Source organism: Ptiloglossa arizonensis, chromosome 10, assembly GCF_051014685.1.
Source record: "Ptiloglossa arizonensis isolate GNS036 chromosome 10, iyPtiAriz1_principal, whole genome shotgun sequence".
Taxonomy (NCBI): Eukaryota; Metazoa; Arthropoda; class Insecta; order Hymenoptera; family Colletidae; genus Ptiloglossa; species Ptiloglossa arizonensis.
The window spans coordinates 7,816,295-7,838,574 of NC_135057.1; the positions used below are offsets into that span (position 1 = coordinate 7,816,295).

The following is a 22,280-nucleotide window of genomic DNA, read 5'->3' on the forward strand; positions in this document are numbered from 1 at the left end:
CGATTTTACATAATACTTGTTCCGACTTGGAAATGTGACGAGGAATTTGATCAAAATACATGAATTATTAACGGAACTGTATCGTTTCCTGCACGAAACTGCAAAATTAAATAATATGCGCGAACGGTGTGGCTTCTGATTAAAACCCGAGTTAAAGTGATACACAGAGAACGAAAAGTTTGTGTAATTTATTTTCCGTTTCTTTCATTCCTGCAGACGTTACCCCGCGGGGTTTGAATTTTGAGTTACCTTCCATTTCCTTTTTTACCAACGTGTACGTATCCTTTCATTTACTCGTTCGTACGTATACATAATTTTTCGTTAATCTTTCTTCTCCTCGATACCATCCTAGATCTCAGTATCGAAGGTACGTTTCCCCCGATAAATTAATTTATTCAATACTATTATAGCTTTCATCTCTTTCATCTCCTCGCTGAATTAATTCCGATATACATTTAGCGCGTTTGACCAATGCGTTTCACGCATCTATATACTTCGTTTCAAATTTAGTTTCATAATTGTCTCCTGCTTCGCAACGAATGTTAAAGAAATGGAACACACACGGTGCTCGAAAGCATTTCATTGTATACATCTCGCGCGAACAGTTCTCGGCTGGATTTCCATAAAATACATTGTTATTTTATTTCCCATTTATCCGACGAAACGACCACGGAGTTGCGAACCGTTTCGTTTCGCGCGGACATACATATATCCGAAGTATATTTTCCAGCGGTGCGTGGACACCGGAACGCGTTTCATTTCTCAAGAATAATAATCAATTACTCGATAGTGGGCTTTTTAACTGCCGCCCTATATTCTCCCGAACGAACGTTTCGACGTTAATTATTTTCACGCTCGCGGGTAAATTCACGACACCGTCTCTGAAAACAATTGAATAAACCGGCGCTCGATCGCGGTCCACGGATTCTCGAATTCTCCTCTGGGAGGAGGGTGGTCGCGATTCGAGTTTCGCGGACTTTTTTCAAACCGGTCACAGGGGTTGAAAAAACGAAAAAATACGACAGCCGGATGTTGAACAAGTCCGAAAGGTCCGCGTATCCGACCGCCGGATACAGCACCTGCCCTTTTCGCGTGCATGCCACGGTAACTAATTGCCACTGCTATTGATTTTACCCGCTACCGGTATCTTGTTTGCGCGAAATCCGCCGGATGTGCGCGCAACGAAAGTCGGTACCCCCCTTTCGATTTTTATCTCGACCGTGGTCGCGGCCCGAGCGATAAATCTCCGGCCAGCGTGCAAAGTTTCCGCTACGATTTTGATTGTCGCGTTCCCGCCATGGCGAAGTTTCTACCGTACCGCGCGGATGTAATTTGTTTCGGAGACCCCGAAGGGGGTCGTTGCTCTTTTCTTTGCTGTCTCGATCCCAGATACGAGGGAACGCGGTATGGACCGATGGTAGGTAACGAGACGCGGAATTTATGGCTCGATAATTGAAATTGAGAACGTTTTTAATCCTCCTACCCTGTTGGAAAAGTCTCCCTCCGTTAGGTGTTGGAGCGAGAATTACTTGCCTCGAGGAAAATTTACGAACCAACCGAACGAAACGTAAACAGAAAATTTGGTGTTAGGATGAACATTCTTCTTGAGATTTTTACTTCGAAGAGAGTGAATGCATCGATGAAGAAGTAGTGAGTTGTTTTTTTCTAATTGTATTTCGATTGCAATGTCATTTGCGTCGAAAGGGAGCGATAAACGTTCGAAGAAAGGAAATAATGCAGGTTTGGACACGAAGGATTCAATTGTTATAAATCTTAGAAGATACAATAGACGATGAAAGAGTGTAATAAACGTAAAGTTATAGCTCATGAGTAAGTATCTACGTTTAATTTAGCAAAAAAATATTCCGAGAAGCGAAATATTTAATTGGATACATTCGTTAAAAAAAACTACATCCCATCTAGAAATATAAAATCTTCACTTTTTTCCTTCGAATTTTTTATCAGAATGAAGCGTGCTCACGTAGATGTTCGTTCGCTTTTTTTGCTCGAGTTTTTTTAATAAATTGAAAGCTGCTTAATGTAGATATTCGGTTGCAATTTTGCTCCGAATTTTTACCAAATTGAAAGGTTCTTAATGTATTACCAAGTTTTCGGTTGTTTGCGTAACTAAAAGGTTGCATTGAATTTGCAACCGAAGAGTCTACATCGTGAGCCTTCACGTTCCATCGAAATTTACTCGTTCGATGATTTTGTAGTTGAAAATTTCATAAATCCGTACCGCGATCGTGGAGACCATTATTTTGGCCTTACTGTTAATACGATGTACTTGTAACGTACTAATTCAAGGTTGAACACTGTTCTGTCGAGTTTACGAAAAAACTCCAAGGAACCGATTCTTTGTTTGTTCGCAACGACGTAGTTTACCTCGACTCTCTCTCTCTCCCTCTCTCTGGTAAACCTCCTCGAAATACTCGAGTTTCGCTACAAGAGAGGTAAAGGATTGTGTAATTCGTACGGCAAACAGCGGCGGGCAGCTGTTGCGCGAGCAAAAACGTTAGGACATCTGCGAATGAAAGCTGTTGCCGTAGAGGCGTCGAAATTAAGCTAAACTATTCTTTAAATGGAAATCAAATGGTCGTTATTCATCGATTTGCGCTCGGCGCAGACGGGAGAGTTCGTATTTCAAGAATTAATGAAACTTTCACTGTATAACGGTCTTCTTCTGTCGCTCGTAACTTTCTATATTTATACGTAATGTTCTTCGTAGCTTTAGAAACACGCTTCTTCTTCCAACAGGACCCGATACGTAAACTCGAAACACCGAAAACGTTGAACGATAAACGAAACGTTCGCTCGACATTAACGAATGTGAAATTTTCTCGAAAGAGAGAGAGCAACCCTTTGCAAGAATATTCCTCGACGTTTCTCTCGTAACGAAGGCGATCCGGTCGTGCACACTACCTAGAAACCATCAACCGTATCGTTGGAGTGCAACAAAATCCAATGCATCGTTCTCACGGGGAATACGATCATTACCGTGGTAGTGACCGGGAACGAAGGTGATTAAAAACGAAAGGCCAGGATATTTTATCCAGCATCGAATCCATCGTGACGTTCTCTTAAAAAAAAAACCAATTTCGATCTGCGAGAGCCCGAACAAAGGCGAGAGGGTAGCATGCCTCTTGCTAGAACGTCGAAGCTATCCCCCTGTTACCGAGCTTGTTCGAAACTTTCGCCAGTGATATAACATATTGGTCGTATCGGTGTTCCCGACCGCGTTGAAACCGGTGCCAGAAACGATCGTCGGTCGAATTATCGGGATCAGCATTTCCAGCGGTATTTGTGTGGCCTGATTGCGGCTAAATCGCTAGGGCGATTCGCGGACGGTTGGGAGAGAGAATTGGTTACCACTGATAAATATGGCCGACGTTCAGAGAGACGAAAAAGACAAAGGGGACCGAATAGGGGAAAAAACCGACGATCATGGGGCGGTACAAGAGAACAAGGCGGGGGAGAGACGGGGAGAGACGGGGAGAGACCAGGGAGAGACCAGGGAGAGACGAGGAGACGACACCGGGCGCTTCCGATTCCGCAGGCTTCGTCGTTGCATCGCTACCCCTGTGCGAATACGCTTCCGGTAATCAAGCTCCGCGAGCTAGCTCGAAGCCTCGGACTAATTAATGGAGACTGATTGCTCGACTCTGTCCGGGTTAACCCGGTGCTGACTTCGCTTTATCGCCGCTACTTAAATTTTCGAGTCCTTCCGCGAACGACGGAACGATTCCCAAACCCTTTCTGCGAACACTTTGAGCTTTCGGGGGTAGGAGTAGCGGTAGTAGGAGGAGGAGGATTGAAATTAATTCCTCGGGAGAGGGTTGGTCCCGTTATCGGAATCGCGGGGCAGAATTTTGTGCGATCGAGACCGTCAACGTGGAAAAGTGTCCTCGTTGGAAGATAGACCGCTGGTTCTTAATCGAAGTACGTCATTTAGCTTCCTCGTCGAGTCGAATACGTTGAGGGGTCTGCCCGCTCGAGAGGTGAAAAAAGAAAATCGATTTTATTTCTACGTTTTCTTTTTTTAAATTTAATAGGGACCGACCGAGTCGTCGTTGAGCAGGCTATTTATTAGAGGTTTCGACTTATCGTTTACTTCTAGGTGGATATAGAAAATACGATTACGGTGAGTTATCTGACCGTTATTTAGTTCGAAGAATAGTTCGACGAATTGGGGAAAGATTGTTTTAGTCGATTAACTCGGAGGATAGGTTTTCATTCAAAAGAAAGATACATACGAACAGGGTTCGATGATTTGTAAAATATTATTGGGAATAAAAAAGAGAGTGTTACTTTTGGGTTGTGAACTCGTTAAATGTTTGAGTTACAGTCGAGGGATAGTTCTTTTCTCTGTCTCGCGTTTGCGCGATCTCCTTTTACGCAGGAGATGCAGGATTAAAGCGACCGCGATGAAACTTCCTGTATTTACGAGACAAATTCCTAGAGGATACCGTCCTTTACTGGAACTTTATGTCACCGAAGGTTTATTAAACCGGGGCCCTCTTTGCATCGTCTAATATCCCTTGAGAGTACACAGTCTAGATATCAATAAGGAACTCCGGGGCATTCTCTAATATAATATAAACGTTTGCAAAGCAGTTTCGTGCCCGTGGAAACCCCGTATATTATGACAGCGAGGAGACAGCCAGTTCTCTCGATGCGAAAACAGACCGTTACATCTGTCCAAACAGGAGTCGAATCTTTATTAAAACTCCACCGATGGAACCGAAACGCGAACCGGGACACAAACCGCGCAGATAGGAATTTCGTTCGCAGTTTCCGAAAAATGATCGACCAGTTTCACTGGTTACCACAAATAGAAAAAAAAAATTCGATGAGCGATTCTTTACTTGTGATATTATTAGATTTTTATTTTACGAAACACGTTTTTGGTGAAAATTACGACGCGTTCGTACCGGGTTTCTCATTTTTCATTTCTCGCTCATAAATATCTCGATTACCATCATTGTTCGATTTTTTTTTTCATAGAAACCTCCTCGTTTTCGAAGCGGGAATGTACAATGCGAATTCGTGCAATAGTTGTGTTAAAAAAAAAAAAAAATAATCGGTTCACGGCGCCAAGTGCGAAGCGGTGTAGTTTTTAAAAAAATATATACTCCGTCACAGTGGGACGGAATCGTTTTCGGCGTTCGAGAAACGATCGACTAATTTCATTGATAACCACACGCGGGAAAATATTCGACGAAAAGCCACGATAGAGACACGCAGAATCTGTCTGAAATTTCCCGTTAGGTTTGGTCACCGTCAAAGCGTTTAACTTCCGGTCGCGAAATTTCCGTCAGAGTTTCACCCGCCGCGGATCCGCATAGTTCGCCGCCGACTGAAGTTTACCTCCGGTCGAAGTCTGGAATTAACGTCGCTATAAAGTTCCCACAGGAGAATCCGATTACGCGCGGTCGCAGGAAGCGTCGTCAGGATTTCCGTCGGAGTCCTTCCGAAAATATAAGAGCTGCCGTGTAATCGAGCCGCTTTCCGTTCCCAAACGTACCGCAAGAACCATTTTATTCACCGACCGCGAGAGGAATTCCGATAAAGCAGCGGGCACGCGGGGGAAACAAGAATTCGCAATTTCCACGGATAAAAATTTCAATATGGCCGCCGGAGTAATCCGTAACGCCGTGAAATTTCGAACGGAGTTATTCCTTGAGAAAATTTCGAAACGATTTATTATAAACTGACTCCGATTCGTGGGATTAAACGAGAGACGGGAGTCGTCTGTATCGGATCGCACGAGTCGGTGGTCCTCGGGGATGAATTACACCAGTTGGGAGTCACGGGTATCTAATTGCAGAAGTTGGGAGTCACCAGAGTCGATTTGCACGAGTCAGGGCTCGTTGGTGTCAAATTACACCAAATTGGGAGTAGTTGGTGTCAAATTACGCCAATTGGGAGTCGTTGGTGTCAAATTACACCATTTGGGAGTCACCGGTATTAAATTACAGGAATTTAAAATCGTCGGTGTCAATTTAGTATCGAAGTCACCCCAGTTGGGAGTCGGTGGTGTCGAATTACACGAGTCGGAAGTCATCGGTGACGGATTGCACAAATTGGAAGTCATTGGTATCGAATTACACGAGTTTGGAGTCATCGTTGTCGGTTTACACGAGTTGGGAGCTACCAGTGTCGAGACGTACCGAATCTTTTTATTCCCAGACAGTGAAAGAAACCTCGATGAAACTGCACACGATTCGTGCGTACGCGATGGAAACAAGAATTCGCAATTTCCACGGATAAAAATTTCAATATGGCCACAGGGTAATCCGTGGGCATATAGAATTCGATGGTCGTCGAGGTAAAGATTTCTCTGCTCGCAGACAAAGTTGTTTCCGCGGATTTGCGAAACTTTCCGCAAGAGAATCTCGAAAAGATTTATTATAAACTGCACCGATGCAAATCGATCGCTGAACCCAGACTCCTTTCGTTCGGTCCGTGTTTTTTTTTTCAACGGTCTTTACGTAAAGGGCAAATGGGGAATCGATTAAGCGAAACGAGAGGAACACTGACTTCAGAATTCTCTCTTGCTCTCTCACTGTCGCTCTTTTTCCCTCTGTGTTTCAGGTCACCGTGGTAATTTTTCATCCGGGAATTTCAAAGAACTAGCAATGCTCCCTTTTCATCTTCCTTCGAGAATTGAAAGATGAATGGAGTTTTTCAACGCAAACGCTGAAAGAGCAGCTTGGTAATTTTTCATCCGCGAATTTCGAAAACTGAGCAACGTTCTCAGTTATCGTTTTTCACGGCGAACACCGGCCAAAATAAGAATTGTCAAACTATGGGTAGTTAAGCTCCCTAGTCGGTGAAACTTTATCGAGAAGTTTCGATGTCGAAAATTCACCCTTGTACTTTTCTAACGATTGAAGGGTACATCGAATACGCAGGTTCTCGGATACTTGGACCGGGTTTCTGTGTTAATACTGAAAACCAATTTTAACGTCGTCGATATTAGATCACGCGATTCAAAAGTCATCTCCGAGATCACCGATAACAAGTTACATCGGTTGGGCGTCTGGTGTCGAATTGCACTAGTTGGGAGTCAAAAGTATCTAATCGAGTTGGGAGTTGTCGAATTGCACGAATGGGGGTCACCATTATTGAATTACGTCAGACGGGAGTCATCAGTATCATATTACGCGACTTGGAAGTTGTGGGTGTCAAATTACACGAACTAGGAGTCACCGGTATCGGATTACGCGAGTTGGGAGTCATCGGTGTCGAGTTACGCGAGTCGGGAGTCACGTTACACGAATCGTGGGTTCGCGTTACGCCCATTGGGTGTCACTAGTGTCGAATCACGCGAGTTGGGAGTCACCGTTTCCGAATTGAATAAAAGTATAGCGTCGAACGTTTGGTCAGTGTCGAACCACGTGACCTGGAAATCGTTAAACTCCGGTTCAACGACTTTGGACGTTGCTAGGATCGTTATATCTATTTCGTACAAATGAAAAGTCATTAGCATTAGTATGAATCGACGATTAAATTATTATTTAAGTAGCGAAACGTTGATCCATCAAAGGACGGAATTAGGTACAACCGTCCATTCGACGATATCGATTGAATATTGAAATATCATCATTGAATATGTGTCTCGATAATCCACCGACACAGCTGCATACGATCACAGTGGAGATTCCCAATGCGCCGTGGTCAAAGCTGCTTCGTCAATTCCGAGTCAAAGTTTCATGAGAAATCCCGCGTGGTTTTATCAGGAATCATCAATAGGAAGATGGAGCTCCGCCCACCCTCCCGTCAAAGGTTTCTCGTTTCTCTTTCAGGGCTCTCTATTTTCGCGGGCAACAATTTCTGCTTACGAAGGGTATTACCGCGACGCATAACTGCTACGCTATCAAAGGAGAATGGCGCGCTGAGAATTTCTGGGTTCATAGTTAACCTACTGCGTGTGCACACCCCCAGCTCCGCCCCCTGGCTTGGAAATCTTTGGAATTGTTCGCGTGACAAAAGCCATTGGTCTGCCGATGTTACCAAGAGAATAATTTCTCAGTACCTCGCTTTCCCCAGACACGTGAGTCCTCTTTCAACCTTCTTTTCACCATTTATACACCGTTCGTTGCACATTTAATTTTACCGTATACGTTTGAAACAAATTCTATTTAATTTACGGCACACTATTTCACACTATGGAATATATAATCTCTTTCATTTTTCGTGTTCTCGGAACACGTCCCGGACGACGAAAATTATTTTCGTTTATTATTCTCGGAGAACGGTAGCTACCTTAACAGATCATTTTCTACCGAATTTGTAATTCATTATTCGGAACGAAGCTCTGACCTGATAATTTTCACGATCGTACGATACAAACTATAAACGTTCTACGAAAACGTTAGCTATCGTTTGCATTTAAAAGATGTAGAACGTTAAAATGCCCGAGCATTTTGTTAATGTCGGAGATATACGTTCGGCGTTATCTTTATTTTTTTCCCCCGCGGGCAAAACGTTGTGTACGAGTTTCATTTAGAATTCCTCTCGCGTTAAAAGTTACTATTCCCCCGTGCGGAAGCTCGTAACGCCGGTGACATTTTCCTCCCTCCCCACCCTTTACCCCCGATTTTCGTAAATCGACCATCCTTCGGCGCGAATTCGGCTGACACAGGCTTAATGTGTTTTTCAAATATGCAACGGATTAATAAATCGATCCGGACACGCGAAATGGAATCCGAAATCAGGTTTTCGGAAATGAACGGACGCCCCAGTGAAAAAAAAAAAAGGAAAAAAAAATGTTTTGATTCCCCACACCGAGTTTTTATCACGAAATCGCTCTTGCGAGAATTTCAAGTGCATTTCTGTCGGACATTTTTAACACCGGCGCCGTGTATTAAAGGATTCGACCAAAATTGAACGAGGAGAAAACAAACATATATATATATACACACGTGACAGCAACGAACGTTACGTTTAAAGGATAATTGTTCGTGGAAGAGAACCGATCGTTTTTAATTGTGGAAGAAAATTTCTGAAAAGGAAGTATTCACCACAATGTGGCGAAACGAAACTTCATTTCGAAATAAAAATTTTCTTTCACGTTGAAATTTCTTATTTGTCTTCATTCTGGAACTCGAAAACGTTAGCTATCGTTTGCATTTAAAAGATGTAGAACGTTAAAATAATCGATCGTTTGCAATCGAGCGAAGGAAACTTTTCGAAAAAGGGTGACTCGCAACAGGGCGTTGTTTCGAAATGAAAATTTTCTCTTTCGTTGAATTTTTCTATTTTCCTTTGATTCGGAAACTTTCCTCCCCGTTCAAGGTCCGTTTGAAATCCTGCTTAAACTTATCCACGTAATTCGTACCACCACCCGTTCCCTGTACCCTGAATTCTCTTCAGCCACTATTCGCTGGCCACGTTCTCGCGCGTACGCAAAATAGAACTGTCTCGGAACGGCACACCTGTTACCACTCACGGGAGCTGAAAACTTCAGCGTTCCACCTGTCATCGTTCTCACCGCGAACGCTAATTGGTTGAAAAAAATAAAAAAAAAAAAAAAACGAGAGGAGAGAAGGAGCAGAGACACGAACCACCAACAGAGTTACGGACAGAAAGAACGATGGTCGTCACTCACCGTATCGCCATACTCTTCGCTTTCAAGTGATGCCATCTCTGGTTCATCTCGTCCAGCCGTCGTTGCAGCATGACGGCGTCATCCTGGCTGGCCAGGGAGCTCAACAGCTTACGTCCCGTGCCGTTTAGGGACGCGTACACGTCCCGGTGTGTTTCGATTTCCGATTGGAGGTCCTGTAACAGAAAATTAAGGGATTCGGGTGAATTTCAGAGAGCAAGCAGATAAAAGAGAATATTGGATGTGTACTTTGGTACATTTTGGTCATCTTTTCGAGACTAGGGTAACGGAGCGTAACGAGACTTATTAGTATAGATTAGTGACTTATTGTCGTGTTGCTGTGAATATCAAAATCTTGGAACAGATGGTGGCTAGAGTAGGCTAGCTACACATTGGCATTCTTTCGATAAGAATTTTTCTTGATTAGATACTTTCCTTTGGCAATGTAAAAGGAATCATAGTTACCGAGTAACTTTGAAAAGTTTTTGTTAATTTTCGTATCATTTCTTTTCTGTTATTTTTCGATGTATGGAAGGAACGTAATTTCTTTATTGTGCGGTAACAGAGAACGCGTATAGAAAGATTACTAGGGTGGTTTACATACTGAATCTGTGTTTAGATTCAATGTCAGTGTATGGTCATTGTATGGTTAGTATTATCCGAGGTTCGAGAAACTTTGGAAAGAAAGAAGAGCTTTGGTAATTCTAGTATTTTGTGGCTTAAATCTAGGATGATTTTTGGTTCTTCGAACGAATACAACGTATAGATTGTTTGTAATTTTTATCAATTTACATTTGGAAAATACAATTATTTGGATTAGGGTCAGCTTGCGAAAGTAGTGATTCCAAATAGTAATTATGAGGAAGAGTTTAATTCTAATTTGCGAATGAAAAGAATTTTTCTCATTGAAGAATTTCAATTTACAATTTACCAATACCAGAAGTTTAAATTATGATTCGATATAGCATATTCGAATTGGTTGATAAAACCTTATGAATTTTTTATAAAAACCACTTCTCTTGATTCTAATAGGGGCGACATGGTACATTCTGTACGAATTCCATAGTTAAAAAAAAAAAATGGACCGTGTCTTTCAAAATTTCGTTTCCATGTCGATCGTGTAGCCATCGAAGGGAAATATTTACGGGGTACTTAACAGCATTTTTAAGATCGTCGGAGCACGAGGCATTATCGATCTCGTCTTTTCTGGAAATATTTTCCACCGAGAATCTCAAGAATTTGTGTAACATTTTCCCGGGTATTTTCTCCGCGGGAAACACGCGGCTACTTTTCAGTTAGGCGGTGAGAGAACATTCACGGTGTTTCGTCATCACGATGACGTGAATTGCGGCGAACGCTTGGGTTGGAAGTGATTTATGCCGCGTTTCCATGTACAACGTTGCGGCGGGTCCAGCATTTGCGTGGCGGCGTCGGCCGCCAATGAAAATAAATCGAGGTCGATACAAGCGAATTAAGAAATATTCGTCTCAAGTCGGTTCATTTTCTTTCGCGAGACATTTCCATTAGCCAAAAGAATTCAAATATCGCGCGAATATTCCCATAAATAACTCTCCAAAATGTACAAAGCTGCTCCGAAAACGTTGTGCAATTTTCAAGCATTCTCTCACCGTTCCAACGATATCGATTTTGTATCCCTGGAATTTTTATACCATTGTAATTTTTGAAAATGTATAATACAACGTTATTTCCTGGTAAAAATTAGATCCTCTTTGTACAAAAGAACGAAAAAGAAAAGAAAAAGGGTAACGTACAAAAAATACATAAAACTTGAAATGTTTATTCGAACGATACGGTTATCAGAGGTAAACAAGATTATCGGATAGACCGGTGCAACGAAATGAACCTCTGGATAACGTTTTTCAAGGAACGAGGTTTCACAAAACGTTTCTTAATTTTGGAAAATATTTCTTCACGGCGAAGAGTATTTTTTCCATACTTTTTCGACAAGAATCGTAGAACGTATCGTAAATATCGGAGTTCAGTACGGGACAGGATTCATCGAAGCGATTAGATAGTAGATATTCTTGTCTAAATTCTTTCTTACGTTTCTCGTGTTTCACGGAGTACATGTGAAACCACCGAAGCAACGATCTGCGATTTACGATACAGGTTTCGCTACGGTTTGATGAAAAAAACGAGCGAAAATAGAGGGAAAATATTGTGGCGTGCAACGGTGCAAGGAACCTGGCCCCGAAACCGTCGATGGATCCATCAAAATGCTTTTCGTCGAAGTGCTCGTCGAAAGTGCGAATCGGTGACGTTTAATTGGTACAGCGGGTATCTACGTCGCGGACGATGAAGTTTGATGGTTGACGTTGGATTTATCGCCAAACGAATTCAAACGCAACAGCATGCGCCACTGCCGGTGAATTCTTCACGGATGGAGGAAGAGATTTTTGATTCCGTTGGTCATCGACGTTGATTCGACGACAATGGTCTGAACCGGAGGACAAATTGCACAACGAACCATTAGGATCTAAATATTGGGTAGATTTCAAAATTGTTTTCATATATGAGTTCGATTCTATCGCCTACTGTCGTTACGTCGATTTCTCGATTCTATGGTATCTACGAGTAAGTTCGAAGCAATTTTAACGAAATTTTTCTGGCGAAGCGATAAAGATGAAATTTGTATACGGAAGATACAGCTTTCGGTGTGAATATTGAGTACACGATTCGATAATTATACTCGCTTTGGAATGAAGAAAACACTGCGTGAGAACATAATCTATCGTTTAACATTGTACATTTATTCGAAATGCACGATACGAGTTCATCTCGTAGTGTATTCTCGTTGTTTGGTAAATCCGATCTACTAAGAAAGAACGAATCGAAATTTATTCGTCGAGAGAAATTAAAATCTTCCACGCGAATGTTCTCTCGTGTCGTCGGTGTGTCGTTCAATTTCTCTAGGAACGAAAAGAGAAAACCCATCGGGGAAAATAATCCCCCGTGGAGGGTGCCAATCAGTCGTCTAGATCGCGCGATACCGATCGATCCCAGCGAGGATCGGTGAAAACGAAGCCCCGTCTTAAAAGTGCACTTTCGATGCAGATTAGATTTTCCGGGTTAATGAGTGCCTGTGAAGTGACCCAATGGCTAGAACAGGGACGTCGGTGGGAAGGAAGCGTTTAGAGAAAATTCAACCGCTAGATGGTCCGGAAAAAGCGCGAAACGAAAAGCGTTTTTCGTCGTTCGTCGATGCTCCCGTGCTTCTTATCGCGGTTGCCGGCGGCGCAATTACGCAAATGCGCGTTATCGATGGTGTGCCCCGAACGACGGAGTCCTTCCACCCTCTGTCTCCTTTGTTCTTTATTTTTCACGTGTCTTTTTCTACCTCGATGGAGAAGCATCGACGCTTGAAAATCGCGTATTCACCGCGAGAGGCGATTTGGGATCGAGCGAGGTAAGGGTTGTCTCGTACAATTATCATTCGATAATGTAATTATGAGTTCTATTGTTTGGGAGTAGTAAGAACAATATAGTGGTAAAAATTGTATTATGAGTTCTATTATTCGAGAGTAGTAAGAGTAATGTAGTAGTAAAAATTGTGAGATCTATTATTGGAGAGTAGTAAGAGTAATATAGCAATAAAAATTACGAGTTTTACTATTCGAGAGTAGCAAGAGTAATATAGTAATAAAAATTATGAGTTTTATTATTCGAGAGTAGTAAGAGTAATATAGTAGTAAAAATAGTGAGTTCTATTATTCGAGAGTAGCAAGAGTAATATAGTAGTAAAGATTAAAATTTATCGTTATTCGAGAATAGTAAGTTTAATATAGTAATAGATTGTGAAACTTCAGTCGTAGTTTTTAAACATTAAATTTTCACAGACCGATAATTAATGTTTATCGAACTCTATTTTAACGATGTTTGATAATGAATTAATATCGATAATAAATAAATATCCAATAAAATATCGAACGGATACGTGGCATCGTAATGCTTGGAGCTGACCTAAATAATAAACTGACCTAAAATGGTAAATTCGATTTTCAGCATTTCGTAACACGTACATATAATATTGTATATTAAAGGTAACATTGCACGCAGCTATTCAGTCTCCGTTTAGAGTTGACATTAACTGGTACCTACCTACTATTTCGAAATGCAGCTATTGTACGTTTAATATTTTCTGCGTTGAATGTCAATGAAAATGACATAAAATGACATAAAACGACACGATGCGTTACTACTGAATTTGTCGTTACGCTTTTTCTCTCTCTCTCTCTATTATATATAATATCAAGAGGAAGAAATTCAATAAGTATCAAACACGCGATGTTTTTTACCGTTTGAAAATTGATGTCAATAATGTCACGAATAGTTGATTATACGAGCAATATAAAGCGTTAATTCATTTACGAGAACACTTGAACGTTTCGACCACACAACGTACGGTCTACTTTGGGAAAACTTAGTGTACGAACAACAAACGTTCCCGAAAATGAAATTCGCACACAGCTTGCGAAAAATATCTTTTGTAACGCCGTACGGAAAACACGAACGCTATTGAAACGCAAACAACCTTTTCAATTATTCTCTTTTTCCCAAATAAAACGATGAAAAAATGAACAACGTACCCTGTACATTACCAAAATTTTTCACCGCGACGAGCTTCGCTCAAAGTCTACGAAGAATACGTTTTATAAGACCGTACGAAAAATAGGAACGCTATCGAAACGCAAACGTCGTTTTCAATTATCCTCATCGGGACGCGCAAACAACGGTAATTAAATCAATTCCATGGGTGTTCGTGGCGCGTTCCGATGCAATTAAAGCTGCGGGATCCTTACGCTCGAATCGAAGTTCAGCTACGCCCGCGGCAAGAGGCATATTACGCGTCTCGTCGCCTTGCCTCGCCGCGTTAAGGACGTAATATTACGTCTCTTGGCGGAGACTGCTTTATTGCCCGACGGTATGGTTCCCGATAATATTGCGAACACACGGTATACGTAATTGGCAAAGGAAAACGTGATTGCGCGCCGCTCGCGAATGATACCGCCCGTTTCATTTATCATCGCGTGCACGTAACGAGCTGTGCTGCTCCGAAACGCGACGGACCGACGACATTGTTGGTTAATTAGAACTCTTACCGAGCACCGTGCGACGTTCCCATTGTTCGTCGATACGGTTGTAAATCTCACCGACGACACTTCCGAATCGAATGTTTCCAATCCACCCACGATAAAATTCCATTCACGTAGCAGAGCCGTCCGCCGAGATACTGCCACGCGAATCGTACGAATATTTTTGAATATTCGATAACCGAATTAACTCGATTCGAAATTTTCCAAAAGTAATTCCTACTCACGGACCACCGATTCTTGTCCGATTGAAACGCTTTACAATTGCGTTATATTAACTCCCGACTCCATTCACGTTCGATAACCGAGTCCTTGACTATTCTCTAATTCTCAACGTCGACTTGTTATATCAAATTTTGACTAGATACTTCGTTACAGGATAAGGTCACTTTAAGTATTATTTACGATTTGTTTTTTGCTTGGTCTTCTTTCGATGTAATATAATGGATAATTCATATGGACGAACGAAAGATAGAATAAATGAAAAGAAATGACTATAATTGGACAATATGATTTAATAATTTTGGTGTGGAAAATTTAGTATTAAATATAAGCGATCGTTATAATGTTATTTGGTATATTTAGTATTGTGTTCCAAAACGGAATACTTACTTTACGCAGTATTACATACATATCTCTTTTTGGTTACAGCTGCAAGATTATTACCAGAGATATTATCGATACTATTATGACTGTTGCTACATATGCTACACCTACAACTGCTACACCTGCTATACCTGTCAATGCTGTTGTTTCTATTTCTGCTACTGCTGCAATTGGTACTCCTGCTACTCCTGCTACAGTTCCCACAATTGTTATGCGACCTAACCCAGACAAAACCCACACCTAACGTAATACAGTTACGCGAACTACAGATATTACCACAATGTAGTGTGTATTTCATGAATCGTGTTAAGTCTACACGAGATTAGATTACTGCTAATGAGAAAAGAGATTTAAGTAAAAATTAAGTTCATTGAAATAAAACAAAATATGTCTTATTTATTTAAATAAATTTTATTCCTATTTCCCTTGACATCCGGATATCTTGGAAACGACGTAATCATTCTAAGATTGCGCGAATTAAAATTTTCAAACTTTCGCTGGGATTCTTGTCAAATTTTGGACCACGAGTATCAGGAGAACAGGAAAACTCAGAAGGTGGCACAATTTTGCAGATTCTTAGAAATAACGTCAAATTGCAAGAATTTTCGCGAACTGAAATTTCGCTGATTCTATAAGTAATAATCAATTGTTCAATTGATATAACTAATGGACAATTATTACTTTCCACGTTTTGAAACTTTGAGATATATCTCTTTACCTCGAAGCTCGATCAAAATTAATTGCTATAGGCGAATCAATCACTTGTAATGCATAAATAAGATGCATATTGTAACACAAATATTGGGAGCATGTGTAAATGTTAATAATAATCGCGTAAAGGAACAAACAATCACTGGAATCATTCGCCTTTACAGATTTCGGAATAACTTGATGTCTATTCATCACGATAAATAACAACTGTCATAGGACCATACCTTAAACAATTATTAATAATCATCTGGTATAAATAATGGCTTAAAATATCATTTCCTTGAAATATTCTCTGTTCGCGATGGAATTTTCCATTGATCTACAACCGACATTGTCAAGGCTACACGTATCGATTATCGATTCACAAGTGTTTATCACGAAGATTTTTCTATCTAAAAAAGCGATTAATTGAATTTCAGGGCTTTCAAGTAAAAAATGCAACTTCTACACGTATTGTGTAAATTATAAGAATAAATTAAATGTTAAATTAATGTACCAAATAGATAATTATTACTTTCCATGCTTTAAAACTTTACGAAACAATTTTTACTTCGAATCTCGATCAAAATCAATTTCCATAAGTTACTTAATCATTTGTAATGCATAAACAAGATGCACATTCTTCATTAATATTAAGAACATACATAAATGTTAGTAACAATCTCGGAAATGAACAAACACTCACCGAAAACCGTTCGCCTTTGTAGATTTCTCAATATCTCGATGTTTATTTATCATAATTATTAACAATCATCGTAGGACCATAGTTTAAACAACTATTAACAATGTCCTAGTATAAATAATAGCTTAAAAGCCACCAATTTCTTGAAATATCCGCTTAAATCGTACAACTAAAATCGAAGTAATGGTAAGTCACCTTCTTCTCGAGGGTATAAATAGAACCGCCGGCTGCCGAAAATTTCATTCGCCCGGGAGCCTCCGCGGCGGACGGAGCTCCTCCCCTGGGGGATCTGGACCCTCAGGGCGAGGGTGGCCCGACGCGGAGAAGGGCGGAAACGCCTCGGACCCGCGTCGGGCTCGCGGAGGACCCGTGGCGGATGGAGTCCTCCTCTGGGGGACCTGGACCCTCCGGGCCAGGGAGGCCCAACGAGGAGAAGGGCGGAACCGCCGCGTATCCGCGCAGGACCCGCGGCGGACGGAGCTTCTCCTCTGGGGGACCTCGAACCTCCGGGTCAGGGTCGCCCGACGCGGAGAGGGACTGAACCGCGGCCTACTCGCGGAGGATCAGGGGCCGATCTGCGCATTTTTTTCGAAAATTCTCAGAAATTACGTCATTTTCGCGAAATTCCGAAAATTCTCAGAAATGACGTCATTTCCAAGAAGTGGCACGATAGGAATACCTCCTCGCACTTCATGTTCTCCTGATACCAAAGTCTCGAAACTCCTTTAAAATTCGCGCCTAGAGGAAATTCTCAGAAATGACGTCATTTCCAAGAAGTGGCACGATAGGAATACCTCCTCGCACTTCATGTTCTCCTGATACCAAAGTCTCGAAAACCGTGAAAAATTCTAGTTAAAGTACAGAAACTCGTTTAAAATTCGCGCCCAGAGGAAATTCTCAGAAATGACGTCATTTCCAAGAAGTGGCACGATTGGAATACCTCCTCGCACTTCATGTTCTCCTGATACCAAAGTCTCGAAAACCGTGAAAAATTCTAGTTAAAGTACAGAAACTCGTTTAAAATTCGCGCCCAGAGGAAATTCTCAGAAATGACGTCATTTCCAAGAAGTGGCACGATAGGAATACCTCCTCGCACATCATGTTCTCCTGATACTAAAGTCTGAATTTCGGACAAAAATTTTATAAAATTTCTGTACGTTGGCAAAAATTTTTCACCGTTTTCGAGAGTTTGGTATCAGGAGAACATGAAGTGCGAGGAGGTATTCCAATCGTGCCACTTCTTGGAAATGACGTCATTTCCAAGAATTTCCTCTAGGCGCGAATTTTAAAGGAGTTTCGAGACTTTGGTATCAGGAGAACATGAAGTGCGAGGAGGTATTCCTATCGTGCCACTTCTTGGAAATGACGTCATTTCTGAGAATTTCCTCTAGGCGCGAATTTTAAAGGAGTTTCGAGACTTTGGTATCAGGAGAACATGAAGTGCGAGGAGGTATTCCTATCGTGCCACTTCTTGGAAATGACGTCATTTATGAGAATTTTGGGAATTTCGCGAAAATGACGTCATTTCTGAGAATTTTCGAAAAAATGCGCAGATCGGCCCCTGGTCCTCCGCGAGTAGGCCGCGGTTCAGTCCCTCTCCGCGTCGGGCGACCCTGACCCGGAGGTTCGAGGTCCCCCAGAGGAGAAGCTCCGTCCGCCGCGGGTCCTGCGCGGATACGCGGCGGTTCCGCCCTTCTCCTCGTTGGGCCTCCCTGGCCCGCAGGGTCCAGGTCCCCCAGAGGAGGACTCCATCCGCCACGGGTCCTTCGCGAGCCCGACGCGGGTCCGAGGCGTTTCCGCCCTTCTCCGCGTCGGGCCACCCTCGCCCTGAGGGTCCAGATCCCCCAGGGGAGGAGCTCCGTCCGCCGCGGAGGCTCCCGGGCGAATGAAATTTTCGGCAGCCGGCGGTTCTATTTATACCCTCGAGAAGAAGGTGACTTACCATTACTTCGATTTTAGTTGTACGATTTAAGCGGATATTTCAAGAAATTGGTGGCTTTTAAGCTATTATTTATACTAGGACATTGTTAATAGTTGTTTAAACTATGGTCCTACGATGATTGTTAATAATTATGATAAATAAACATCGAGATATTGAGAAATCTACAAAGGCGAACGGTTTTCTATGAGTGTTTGTTCATTTCCGAGATTGTTACTAACATTTATGCATGTTCTTAATATTAATCGAAGAATGTGCATCTTGTTTATGCATTATAAATGTTTATGTAACTTATATAAATTGATTTTGTTCGAGATTCGACGTAAAAAGTGTTTCGTAAAGTTTTAAAGCATGCAAAGTAATAATTATCTATTTGGTACATTAATTTAACATTTATTTTATTCTTATAATTTACACAATACGCGTAGAAGTTGCATTTTTTACTTGAATGCGCCGAAATTCAATTAATCGCTTTTTTAGATAGAAAAATCTTCGTGATAAACACTTGTGAATCGATACGTGTAGCCTTGACAATGTCGGTTGTAGATGAATGAAAAATTTCATCGCGAACAGAGAATATTTCAAGGAAATGATATTTTAAGCCATTATTTATACCAGATGATTATTAATAATTGTTTAAAGTATGGTCCTATGACAGTTGTTATTTATCGTGATGAATAAACATCAAGTTATTCCGAAATCTGTAAAGGCGAATGATTCCAGTGATTGTTTGTTCCTTTACGCGATTATTATTAACATTTACACATGTTCCCAATATTTGTGTTACAATATGCATCTTATTTATGCATTACAAGTGACTGATTCGCCTATAGCAATTAATTTTGATCGAGCTTCGAGGTAAAGAGATGTATCTCAAAGTTTCAAAACGTGGAAAGTAATAATTGTTCATTAGTTCATTAGTTTGTTGTCCAATAGTACATTTGAGACAATGCTCTCCTAATACCAAAGTCTCGAAATCGACGATAACTTCGGCAAAAGTTCAGAAATTCGTTCGAAATTCCCACAAAATTTCAGTTCGCGGAAATTCTTGGCATTTGACGTCATTTCTAAGAATCCGCAAAATCGTGCCATTTCCTCGCACATCATGTTCTCCTGATACAAAAGTTCCGAAATCGAGCACCAACGTCGAGTATCGTTAGTCGAAATTCTCCTTCGCTCCGATTCTATCCAGTCGACCGACGAATCGATTTCAACAAGAGGACCGGATATTTTAGAGCACACGGAGGGACGTTCCTTCGTCGAAACGGTCGGCATAATTCAAGGGGCTTCGTCTTTCGAACCGTTCGCTGTTCCACGTGACGTATTTAATCGGCGGTGCACCGAGCTTAATCAATGTCTGACACTTACGTGGTTGCGCAGCCGGTGACGTGCACGCCGTCGAGGATTTCTAATGAGGAATTGCCGATTACCCGTTGGTATACCGAGGTTTCACGACGATTCCGCTTCGCTGCCTTTCCCTCAGACTCGTTCCCTCGAGGGGACAAAGCTGGCGAATTTACGTGATCTATGGAAGATACGAGCCGAAAGGGATTCACTCGGAACCATCGGGCTCCTTAACAGTTTGTCACGTCACAGAGAGAGATAGAGAGAGAGAGGGGAGAGGTGGTTCACGATTCGTAGGAAAATGTTGAACAATTTTTCGGGATTTCGAGAGATTCTCAATTACGTAACGAAAGTCCGGATTAAAGTCCGGGAATAAAATTAGTTTCGAATCGCGCTTCTCCGTGGCGTTGCTCGTTAATCTATTTGAGTTCCCGTGTTCCAATTTCTCCAACGATTCATAGTTATTTCGTTTAATTGCCGACGGGACGCCACGCGGGGGAAATAACTGAATACGCGGGTTTTTAAAAATACGCTGAACTGGTTTTTTCGCGCGGTTGTAAACGAGACGCATCGGGGGGGAATGTTTTTCTCTTAATTGCCTGGGCGATTACCGGTCCAAAGGTACGCGTCGACGTGGAGGTAGGTACTCGTCTACGGGAACGTGTGGCGAAATAAAACAGTCGATCCTTCAATTACGCCGGTGGAAATTTGAATCGAGTCGTTGCAAATAATTCCCCGTCGAAATGTAAATTCGTTGTTCCCGTTTATTAGCTCGGCCGCGAACGCGTTCGAGAATATTCCGAAATTCCATACCGGAACGTAGCTTTTCAAACATTTTTTACAATCCAGTTGGACGATTACTCGGCTGAGGAGAAAATGCTTACAATTTTTTGATAAATAGTTTCGTACACTCGTTAACACGCGAGTTTTATTTTATGGACAGAGTATTGGACTCGTTCTCGAACCGATATGGAGTAATTATTAAAGAACGCTTTGTTCGTTTGATTGGTAAATTATCCGAATCTCTAAATATCGCAGAACTCTTGACAGAATATTATTGGTACACATTTGTCGTGAATACGTATGGGAATTCAAAATGTAAAAATATGTATTCAATAAATAATAATCTGTTCGTTGGATTGCTCGTTTGTCAGAAGATTTATATAGTAATAAACATAGCGATATAAATCGCTATGCTTTGGTTTTACTCGTCATTTATTGAAATAAATTAAATATAAGGAGTAAATTTTGTTCGTATTCGAGATAAGAATTTCTCGGAGAATTTATACAGGAAAACCTGTTCGATGGATCGATTTGATTATTTTTTGGAAGAAAAAGGACAGATCGTAGATTATTTTAAAAAATTGTTGAACTTGCATCGTATAAGCAAATATGGCCAACAAATTAAATTTCACGCGTATGTACGTGCAGTACGAACATAGCACTGTCTGGATGATTCAGTTTTCCACAGCGGACCGACGTAAAAATGGATAGAATTTTATTAAATTTTATCGTATTGACTATCAATTGCGTTTGTTGCAGGTCGATTTTTAAATTTCGAACAACTGACGAATTTACGTTTTTAAAGGAAAACGTGACATTTCGCGTAAAAAGTCGCTTCTTTGTTAGCGTATAAAAATCTGAAACAAGGAAAAATTGAAAAAAATGACTCGACAGGTCGAAGATAATCTTATCAGCCACGTGTGCGCTGAAATTCGTGAAAAAATATAGAAAATTTTCGAAGTTATCGAATTGATACCAAAAAGTGTATTTCGAGAGAATCTATTGGTCATACATATGTAACACTTGCCTACAGACATTTTAAATATTATTTATAAGAGTTCACACTATCGTTTCACATATAAATGAAATTTACTTTCATTACCATAAAAAAGAGTCTAGGTTGAAATAATTCCCAATTGCTTACCGTGAACGCTATAGCAATTTTACCTACAACTTTTATACTATCAATGATCATACTCTCCGTGCCATTTTTTGTAGAGCTTCTAGTTTTATTATTCTTATTTTTATTTATCCGTTTTCCTCCTTTCTCACTCAACCACTCAAAATCGTCATCTAGTCGCCATATAATAGCTCGTTTAATAAGTTTTGTCGTAAACAAAAGAAGAAATGGAGCAATTAGGTTAGTCGTTTTATTTTTCTAAAGATGATTCGATAAACCTGTGTGAAGTTTCATGTAGATTTGTCGACACATTCGTATATTTATAGTTGTTCAAAGTTGAAGCTTAATAGTATTTTTTTCCAATGGAAGAAACG

At 41.1% G+C, this 22,280-nt stretch overlaps 1 protein-coding gene across 5 annotated transcripts in view; it reads right to left on the reverse strand.

The window, feature by feature from the left end:
• LOC143151865 (dystrophin, isoforms A/C/F/G/H) overlaps positions 1–22,280 on the reverse strand; it is a 741,778-nt gene that overhangs the window by 142,051 nt on the left and 577,447 nt on the right. For all 5 annotated transcript variants that reach the window (XM_076321330.1, XM_076321326.1, XM_076321329.1 and 2 more), the window contains one exon: positions 9,614–9,786. In XM_076321330.1, coding sequence (XP_076177445.1) covers positions 9,614–9,786 — 173 coding nt within the window. The remainder of the gene's footprint in view (positions 1–9,613; positions 9,787–22,280) is intronic.